The sequence below is a fragment of the Lactuca saligna genome, chromosome 8 (genome assembly GCF_052625555.1).
Source record: "Lactuca saligna cultivar CGN05327 chromosome 8, ASM5262555v1, whole genome shotgun sequence".
Taxonomy (NCBI): domain Eukaryota; kingdom Viridiplantae; phylum Streptophyta; class Magnoliopsida; order Asterales; family Asteraceae; genus Lactuca; species Lactuca saligna.
In genome coordinates, this window is record NC_136424.1 from 21745988 (window position 1) to 21756614 (window position 10627).

General features: G+C 38.0%; 2 protein-coding genes across 2 annotated transcripts; one reads left to right on the forward strand and one right to left on the reverse strand.

The window, feature by feature from the left end:
- The first annotated feature begins 7010 nt into the window (after positions 1-7010).
- Positions 7011-8895, forward strand: LOC145010979 (vacuolar acid trehalase). Its single transcript, XM_078969577.1, has 8 exons — positions 7011-7250; positions 7394-7467; positions 7614-7655; positions 7749-7790; positions 7914-7997; positions 8131-8218; positions 8516-8613; positions 8706-8895. Exons 1-8 carry the CDS (start codon positions 7073-7075, stop codon positions 8724-8726), a joined length of 627 nt encoding a protein of 208 aa, XP_078825703.1. The 5' UTR covers positions 7011-7072; the 3' UTR covers positions 8727-8895.
- Positions 8896-9131: 236 nt separating this feature from the next.
- On the reverse strand, positions 9132-10184 carry U11/U12-31K (RNA recognition motif and CCHC-type zinc finger domains containing protein). The gene has a single exon (XM_078969576.1). The coding sequence runs from the start codon at positions 10044-10046 to the stop codon at positions 9264-9266; it is 783 nt and encodes a 260-aa protein (XP_078825702.1). The 5' UTR covers positions 10047-10184; the 3' UTR covers positions 9132-9263.
- Between the last annotated feature and the right edge of the window lie 443 nt (positions 10185-10627).

A 10627-nucleotide genomic window follows, 5' to 3' on the forward strand; every position in this document is an offset into this window, starting at 1 on the left:
TCCATAGGATTCGGGACCTAGACGAGCCCCAATCTGTCCTGAAACTAATCCGGCCCTAAAGGCCTCAAGATGACTGTCCATGAGCTCCACAATAGCCTCTCTAACTGAACCGAAGATCACTGGAGTCCGATCGATGATGTTGCGCATAATCTCTGCGGAAATGAAACCCCTCAACTGATCATCAAGCTGCCCGGCTCTAAAGCCCGAGCCAGACCCCTCCCCTGCACCTGAATTGCCAGCTGATATCTCGCGCAACGTCACCATGCTGAAAAAAAAATAACAATCCCTGATCAATTACATACTACTGCTGAGGGATCTCTCACATACTCTACTAGTTCCTTGGTTTCGCCTCGGCCCCTCTTGAATCGAGTACGGATCCTCTGCTTTCAGTAGTATGGGCCCCTACTACCTTCCACATCTATCCGTACTTTCCTCAAGAGTTACCTCAACTCCACCAAGTCCCCTTTACTCTTCTACTGATCTCTGCTACTCCCATCCTAGGCTTGCCCTAGGGAACCTCTAACTCTACCCAAACAGTCCTCAGCTGCTGAAGGCCTCCTTGTAATGCCAATTAGTCACCACCTGAATACCATCACATGTGACGAGGCTCAGATAATCCTTCAAGTAAAGGACTCGTCCCTACAACGGTTGGACTCAAACAAGAGCTGCGCAGTAGGGCCAAACCCAGCACTCTGAGATTATTCAACCCTGATCACATGTAATGTGACATATTCACCTAATGGCTAACTCTCATCACTCAGAGTTCTACAAAGCACGAAGCAAGCAACATTCGGATAAGGGAAACATACTCAGGCAAAACTATTCTCATAACAAGAAACTGCACTAGCATACAATGCTAAGCTCATACTATCAGGCATAACCTACCCAGGCTATCCTACTACTGTCTACTCATTACTAACATGCAATTCTCATCAAGCTAGAACACATAAAGCAGGCACATAAGGCATCATCCTAGATCCTTAGTCCTATTCTAGCATGCTGTTCTACTGAAGCTGGAACTGAAACTGAACTGAAACTGATACTGAAACTGATATCGAAAATAATAACATAACTTGTATGGGTACATTGGGAGTACTTACTTGAGCTCGGCCGGTCGCGCACGTCACACACTTCGCACTTTCTTATGACTCTTTTCCAAGTTTTAGAGAACATTTTCTTTTGAAAAATCTTTCAATCCCTCGATTTGAGTTCAGACACCCCCGAAGGCGTGTCCGAATCCCTCAAACCAGGGCTCTGATACCAACTTGTAACGACCCAATTTTCATGTCCAAAAATTTCATTTTAAAATATTACTTTTAGAAAACATTAATAAATAAAAGCATTGTTTGATCACGCCATAACACATCGCAAACCACGTTTTAATATTCAAACCATACAATCCATCAAATATCAGAGTACAATCCCAGTGAATCTCGTAAATGCGGAAACCGAAGAGTGTGTGTGTGACATGCTGCTACCGTGCCGGCTCCTTTCCCCTAGCTGAGGAGGTACCTGAAACCAAAAACTGAAACCGTAAGCACAAAGCTTAGTGAGCTCCCCCAACGTACCACATACCATGCAAACACATAACATAAATACTGCCAGGCTATTCTGGGGTGCCTGACTACCCGGTACGACCATTATGGGGTGCCGACCTACCCATACGGACATTCTGGGGTGCCGTCCTACCCGTGTCAAGCCATTCTGGGGTGCTGACTACCCATGTCAAGCCATTCTGGGGTGCTGACTACCCATGTCAAGCCATTCTGGGGTGCTGACTACCCATCGGTCCTAACAACCGATCCTCGGGGACTGGTCCCCTCCCGCTACCTCTATCGCATAACATAACAGGCCAACTTACAAGCATACCATCACATACGGTCAGATGTTTCTGGGGTGTCTGACTACCCTGCGGTCCTAACAACCGAACTCCACTACTATTGCATATAACGTATCATGAGAGCATATAACATAACAGGTAATAGCAAACCTAGATGATATCACAAAGACAATCATCTATCATACGTCCCCTACTGGTGGGCCGGCATTGTGGCCTTAGGCCCACCACTACTGGAAGGTAACTCACCTCAAAGTAGCTGCTGAACCCTACTGATAAATCTCTGGCTGCTACTCGACAATCCCCTGATCCGCTGCTCCTCCAGCTTTCCGAGCTATCAATATACATATAACACTTAGTCTGACAGACAACTAAGTCAACCTTCCAGGTCAACCCTACTCGCCGAGTCAGTCCATGACTCGCCGAGTCCTAGACAATCTTCAACCAACTCGCCGAGTTGCTCATCCAACTCGCCGAGTCCATGCCTAACTTCATCCGACTCGACGAGTTGTTCATCCTACTCGTCGAGTTCCTCCTCATCTTCAAGCTACTCGCCGAGTCCACTCGAAGGACTCGCCGAGTCCAGTCGGTTCTACATACATGCAGTGGACCTTTGAGTCATGCATGGACTCCAAACTGTAGATCCACTCTTTTAAGGTTTATTCCTTACATAAAGTTGCAAACTTTACGTGTAGAGAAGGAGATCTAGGCAAGATACGCCATTAACTAGGGTGTAAGGCCAAGGGACTTCAAAATCAACACAATGACTGATACTTTATGCTTCTCCAGGCCCTAAAACACTTGAATCTGAAGTAGCAACTCCAGATCCGGCTTCTAACCCAAAATAATAACATTATGGCAAAAGAGCCCCAACAACCACACATAGATCTAGGTGCAAAAAGGGTCCAGGAACTAGTTTATTACCTCCAAGTGCTCAAAATGAACTCACAATCCCAGATCTATAGCTCCTTCTTGCTCCTCCAAGTTCCTTCTTCCTTTTCCAAGCTTTAAAGCACCTTCCAAGGCTCAACTAGGAGATATGACGGCTAGGGTTTGATATCCAGGGCTAAAGAGGCAGTAAGGAACCCTGGGAAGAAGATTGAGACATTTATATAGGCCCCAAGTCCCGAATTTAGGGTTTTCCACGCACAGACCAGACTCGCCGAGTCCCCCTGGTCGACTCGCCGAGTCGGTCACTTACTCCCCGACCCGGATCCCGCTCGGACTCGCCGAGTCCCCCTTAGACTCGCCGAGTCGACCCCTAAACTTAGGGTTTTCTTTCCTTTCTTGGTCTTCGAAACTTTGGGTGTTACAACATCCGTAGATGTTCATTACCTCTGTTGCTAACAGTTGGGTGCCGAAATGGTTAGTCCCATCTAGTATCCTTTTGTACTAGGATAGTCAGAACTAATCTACACGTATAATATGTAATAGTATCTCATCATATAGTATCTAGGTACAAGTATCCATGTAAGTGTATTTCTTCATATAGCATTTAGTGTAGACTCATGAATGAACTGACTCTGGTGTATTTCTTTGTAATAGGAATAATGTTTTGTATCCCCTAAACTATCCCTATGATAGTCTACTGGAATGTATTTGATGTTCAAGAAGGTTTATACGCCCTTGCTACTCAAGAGTGTGGGAACTGAATGAAGGATGAAAGATATCGTATCAATACATACATATATATATATATATATATATATATATATATATATATATATATATATATATATATATATAGATTCGATAAGAAATTTTTTTCGTAGGAAGGTAAGAAGTTTTTTTCTACATAGTTTTTTAACGAACAAAACAAATGAATCACTAGATGATTCATTTGTAAGATGATTCACAAGAAAAAATTCTCAAAAAAACATCTTTATGATTCATTTTTAAGTAAATTAAGAAAAAATTCACTGTTATGACAATTTTAGTGAATAACAACAAAATCATTATATAATGAATAATCTAGATGTTTTTTGAGATTTTTTTTTTGTGAATCATCTTACAAATGAATCATCTAATGATTCATTTTGTTTGTTCGCGAAAAAAATATGTAGAAAAAAAACTTCTTACCTTCCTACCAAAAATTTTCTTCTTATTTGATCTTGACTCTCTCTCTCTCTCTCTCTCTATATATATATATATATATATATATATATATATATATATATATATATATATATATATATATATATGAACATAAGTGTATAGATATAGTTTTGATCAAGAAGATGAAAGAGGTTTTGTAAAACATTTAAGGGTTTTGAACAATAAATAACAATGACTTGATGTCATTTTATAAAACATTTCAAAAGTAATTCATTTGATAACAAAATATTTTAAGACGTAAAACCTTTTCATGTATCACATTTGAAGTATGTGAAATCAGTTGGTTGAAAACACAGTTATAAATCATATGCGATTGAATTTATAACATGTTGTTTTCTACTTGTATCCCCCCCCCCCCCTATTAAAGAATTTAAAAATCATTCAAAACATTGATTAAGGGGTATGAACTCACCTGTAGATGGTGGTTTGGATGAATTGAATGGTGTAGGATTGCTAGGTGTCAAGTGAAGACTTGTACACACTCAAAGATCCTAGTTAACATATAATCACACATATACGTATCCAATTAGTCTTTAAACTACTAATTGACAATGTTAAGACATCCTAGTACATGCTAAACACCTTATATAAGTGTTATAAGTCCTAAGGATTGCATCTAAGTTGTTGTAGGACAAGGCTATTGGGTTTAGGGTTCAATAGAACCCCTTTCTTGAGTTTACTCCCTGAGGACGATAACCCATTGAGTTTACGGTCGTAAACCCTTGAGTTTACGACCGTAATCTCCTAATCTTTTGATCATGAGATGGTTTGAAGCCTTATAAGTCCTTAGAAGTGTTTCCATTTGATGCATGATCCTAAGGAAGAAGTTAGGGCACCATTTCCCTCATTTGAGGGGTTTACGGCCCTAAGACCAATTCCCTTTGGGTTTGCGGCCGTAATCTCATATGGACCATGGTATTTTTATGCTTTCAAGTCCTATACACATTAAGGTATGAGTCTAGGCTAGTTTCACAAGGAAAGGAAGGGACTAGGGCACACTTTTGGCCCTTAAAGAAGGGTTTACGGTCCAAGGTGTTCTTGGGCCGTAAACTCTTTGAACTTGGTGTTTCCTCATGATTTCTTGATGTATAGACATATAACAAGCCCTATTATACTCTAAGATAGAAGCACTTACAATTTGGGACGAAAGACTGAAGATCCTTGGGAGAGAATCAGGTTTTTCTCTAGTTGAAAATGGAACAAATGACTAAAAATGGCTAAGGGCCATATATATACCCCTTGGGGTTTACGACCGCAAACTCCATGTTTGGGTCGTAAACTCCAATTTCTTGGAGTAATGGAATGTTATTGTTGCACAATAAACCTTAGGGCATCCTCTCTCCTGGTATCTCCTAAAGTGTTAATCATAGAATACTCAAACTTATTCCAAATAGTCTAAAAATTAACAATAACTGTTCTGACTTCTATTGACTTGGTATGTTGTACAGAAAGGAAATTTCGGGTTGTCACATTGCCGCTTCCAGAAAAGAAGTTCCCAAACTTAACCAGAAGAATAATACAGTCATCGGCCACCTGATCTATCTCCTCATCCGTATACTTACTCTCTCTCTCTCTCTCATTCTCTCTCTCTCTCTCTCTCTCTCTCTCTCTCTCTCTCTCTCTTATCTCTAAACGATCGCGAGTACTTATCACTAAACTCCGCCGTGTGCTCCGCTTGTTACTGCTTTCTCTCTGGTTTCCTCCGCCTGGCTAAACATATGTAGTCTCTTTCCTTCTATTTCTCGCTTTATCATTCCGTCTCTCGCTACAAATGAGAATAAAGTTTGTAAATACTTAATACATGAAGGCATTTAGGGACCGGTGATATGAAAAAGGCTGAACGGAAAAACTACAATACAGTAAAACAATTTCTTATTTTATTAATCTATTAATTAATTTTTGAAAGTAATGTAAAAAAATCTAATAACCATAAAAATATCATAGAAATGTATAAAATTCATAATGAATTATATGGTGACTGTAGAGTTATATCTGTGATTTTAAACAAATTTAATCTTGTTTCTAAGACTGAACTTTCTATGTTAGGTTTTCAAGATTTTTATATTACTATTGTTAATAATAATTTGGTACTGAATTTGAAGGACAAAAACGGATGAATGTTAAATTAGTTGTTTGTTAGAATATATATATATATATATATATATATATATATATATATATATATATATATATATATATATATATATATATATATATAATTTTATTTTGTTGTTTGTTAATTATTAATTAATTCTTTTGTAATATTTAGAAAAGATCAAAAACAACTCAATAATGTTTTGGATGAAAATAATTTCACAATGTTCTTAAAAATTAATTTGAAAATACTCATGTATATACGTTACAGTTTTAAACCAAATTAAACTTGTTTATATAGTTATATTTTGAAGTTTTAAATTTCGGCCCCTCTACTCTCAATACTTGAGTTCCGCCTCTGAGTTAGGGATGTCAAAAAGTTTCGTGGGACCCCGATCTCATGGGGATCCCGTCCCGTTTGGGGGTATTTTTTGAAAAAAATCAAAGACGGGAGCGTGGGCGGCGGCATGGTTAACCCCGTTTTACTTTCGGAGGCGGGAGCAGGGGTTGGCAGTCCCGTCCCAAAACCCTCATGGTTTCTCCGTTAATAAATTATATATATTTACATATATTAATTATATAAATATAATAAGCAACAAAATGATTTTTACATATTAAAATTCAACCAAAACATGTTTTTAAGATGTTTGTAATATGTAAAATTATGCTATAATAACTATTTGTTACCTAAAAATAATTTCCTTTAGCCTAAGCAATAACTTATTTTTAGCTCGCATAAGGTAGCCCAAAATCAATCGGGGGCGGAAGCGGAGGTAAAAAGGGGAATTCGGGGGCGGGGGCGAGAGCGTGGGAATGAGAGAATTTTGGAGGCGGGGGCGGGGCGCACATCCCTACTCTGAGTCAAGTAGTCAACTTATTCATAAACTTTTAAACAATTTGGCAACTAAGACATAATTAGAGGATCAAATATGAAAATGCGATAAAACGAATTCCTCCATAAACCCAACAGCAACGGGATAAAGAAAAGATAGAGAGAGAATCGTCATCTTCATCATCGTGTCTCAAATGGCTTCTTCTTCAGCCTTCATAACTAGGGTTCAGAGCTACTCTGAACTTTCAAATCTCTCAAAACGATCTCTGCCTTCCAATGTTTTCAAATTTTCTTCATCATTTCCGACTCGAATCACGAACACTCACCACCATGGATTGAAGCTCAAGCACCTCCTCAAGGCAGCTCCTGAAGGTTTGCCTCACATAAAACAACTGTTTACAGCATGTTTTACAACTTGTTATAGCAGTATCCTTCTCGATTTGCTAGTGAAATTGATCTCTACTTAAATATGCTATCGCTAATCATAGTTTTATAAATTGAATATGTTGCTATAGGACCTCCTTCTGAGTTGATAGAAGATTCAAAGTTTGTTCCTCTAAATCCCGATGATCCTACTTTTGGTCCACCAGTAAGTTGTGGTTAGTGACTTAGTTCTTTACAATTTATTATCCAAAAATAAGTATTGTGTTTTATTTATTTATTTATTTATTTTTAATATCTGATGCTTGATCGAGTAAGATAAGAAATCCATAACTGTCTATCTGGCATTTGCAGGCTATGTTATTGACTGGTTTTCAAGTGGATGAGGTTGTGAAGGTAATTAATTCCATTGATCTATTTTCTTTTGTAAAACACAGTTTTTACATGATACAACTATTTCATACAGAATCAAAATGTTCATTGTTGCAGATACAGAAGTTTTTGAAAGAGTTGGATGGTGAATTTGTAGAGGTAACAGTTTAATTTTTTTGAAGCTTTAGGCTAAAATGAAGCATTTGGTCCACAAATCAAAGGGTCTCTTGACATTTTTGGACAAATTTTGATCAGTTTTGTGTGTGTGTGTGTGTAATTTAGGTTATCTTTTGCACTGAAGACATGATGAAAGGGTCTCTTTGGGAAGCTGTAAATACCAAACAGCTAAACCTTGAAGCTTCAAAGGTTCGTCAATCATCCCCTAGCTATTGTACGAAAAGATATTGTTGTCATTTGAACATAATTGATTGATTTAATGTATTATGTTGTATCCTAAAGTTTTGTTTATGAGTTTAGATAAAATTATGTCCTTTAACAGATTGCAAAATCGCTTCCAAGGATATGCTTTTTATCTGGTCTTACAGGAGAGGAGATGATGATGTTCATCGATGCTTTTCCAGAATCTGGTAAATCTTGGCTAAATTGAATTTCAGTCCCCATTTGACTTTTGAGGTCAAACCAATTGCACTTTGACTTTTTCTTGATAAATTGCAATAAAACTCATCTAAATTTCAGAGCTGCAATTTTTTTTGTCACGTTTTCCACCTTTTTCTTCTATCAAACTCCATTATAAATCAAGATTATCAACAAAACCAAAGAATTTGTGTCAATTTTGAGGTGGAAAATTAGTTGATAATATATGGAAGGTAAATATATTTATATTGTGGTATATGTAATTATGCATTATTGCATTGTGTACACAGAATTAGCAGGAGCAGTGTTTGCAGCTGTTGTACCCAATAGTGCTGATAAACCACTACAAGAGGTGATAGAAGAGATCATGGGAGATCATGAGATGATGGTATCTCAACTTTTATTCATTCCTTTTTACCACTTTTACACGTTTGTTGTGTGTTTAGTAGTTTGTTTTAATTCATTTGCTATATGATGCAGAAATCAAGAGAATCAAGCTAGAGATATCAAGATACATTGGAACTTGATTGTGAGTTGATATGTTGAAACTAAAAGAATCCAAGAGTATATTGGTTTTCAATATGTTACTTTGATATGCCAAATTCACAACTACTAAACATGATGCATCGGATATTGATTGAGATCATAATTATTAAGGGATGTTTCATCATGTATGATTGATTGATGTATGTATGCCTAAAGTGGTTAAATGTGTAATGATCTTTGTTTCACCCATTATAGTAAAATATCGCCACATCAAAATTCAAAACCTGTTAACTTGTGTCATGTAATTATTAATTTAAATCACTAGACTTTAATTAAGTCGATTTCTCAAAGTACAAAACATAATTCTAATTTACACTAGTAATAAGAATAAAAGAAACACAATGCCTCAAAAAGGAAAAATAAAAATAAAAAGTACATTGCTATTTCTTGCATTTACCCTTTTAAGTTCAATGAAAGTACATCTTATGCAGGAATAGAACAAGAAAACAGAAAACTCATACCTTCAAGTTTTTCATGATCTTTAAGTTCAAATCAATCCTCTTTGTCACTTTCATCACTAAAATAACTGGTTTTCTTTGTCTTCTCTTTTTTCCCTTTCTTCATGGTTTCACCTTGATTCCCATCCCTACCACCCAACAACCTCTCATCAGCCCCATTATCCACCACTGACGCCCAATTATCATCCTCAAACACCGCTTCACCGCCAGTTTCATCATCATCCCCACCCCCTTCCTCCTCTTTGCTCCGCCTATATCCACCACCACCACCTTCCCTCCTACCCCGTTTTGATGGCTGTGGACGCTCCCGTGGCCCAAACTGATTCTTTGGACACTCATACGACAAGTGTCCACCCTCTCCACATTCATAGCATCTGCTCTTATCTTTATACACTTTTCTTTTAATAAACTCCGGAGCCCTACCATTATCAGCAGCTATGGAAGCAGTCAATGTTCGACCATTGAGAATTTTCCCATTGATTCCATTGACTGCTTTTACAGCATCATCACGAGCTACAAACAAGATGAAAGCAACACCACGGCTCTCCCGAGTGACCCTGTCTCTGAGGATTGTGACCTTGGCAACCTTCCCGAAAGTAGAGAAGATGGTGAACAGATCGGAGTTAGTGAGGCTATAATCAATGTTGCTAACGTACACCGTGGATTTGGATGGGGCTAAACCTCCACTCTTACCCCCACTAGATGATGAGGATTTTGTTAGGGTTTTATCGGAAGAGGAAGAAGGTGGTTGCTGTGCAACAGAGGAATATCTGTAGTAAAATGTTTCGTCTTCGTCGTCGTCGCTGTATCTCCCCATTTTCGCAGCAACTAAAGCATCAAATCATGGTCGGGCTTCAAAGTAGCATCTTATTTGAACACAAGTCGCTGCTTCGCCGGAAAGTAGCTTAGTGTCGAGATTGAACTTCTCGAACGCAAAATTTGTTTCAGCCTTCAACGAAACCCTAAATCGCCGATCCAGTGCGCAAAATCGATTCCAAGAGAGAATCTCGCAGGTAGACCCTCTGCTAAACAAGATTATTGATGCTTAAATTCTTCATCAATCGTCGCTTGGGGATATCCCGCGATATCGATTTTGGGGAAGAAACACGAATGTTCGGTATTCGCTATAGTCTTTGAAATTTTGCCACACAAGTTTATGAAATCACACTTTATCGATCGAATTTAGGGGAATATGACTTATCAAGGTAATTAACTTTTCGGTATGTTCACATCTGGGTAACTATCTTTTTTTTTTGTACATATGTAGGTAACAAACTTTTTGGGAGTGTTCACATATGACCATTATGACCTGCTATAGCAGGTTAAATAACGCTTTCAACAAGTTTGTTACCTAGATGTGTACAAAAAAAATAGTTACCCAAATATGAACAAAAGGAA

Coding starts and splice junctions, on each gene's coding strand:
- LOC145010979 (XM_078969577.1), top strand. CDS start 7,073: ATGGCTTCTTCTTCAGCCTTCATAACTAGGGTTCAGAGCTACTCTGAA. Junction 7,468..7,613: donor ATCCTACTTTTGGTCCACCA/GTAAGTTGTGGT, acceptor TGGCATTTGCAG/GCTATGTTATTGACTGGTTT. Junction 8,614..8,705: donor TGGGAGATCATGAGATGATG/GTATCTCAACTT, acceptor TATATGATGCAG/AAATCAAGAGAATCAAGCTA.
- U11/U12-31K (XM_078969576.1), bottom strand. CDS start 10,046: ATGGGGAGATACAGCGACGACGACGAAGACGAAACATTTTACTACAGA.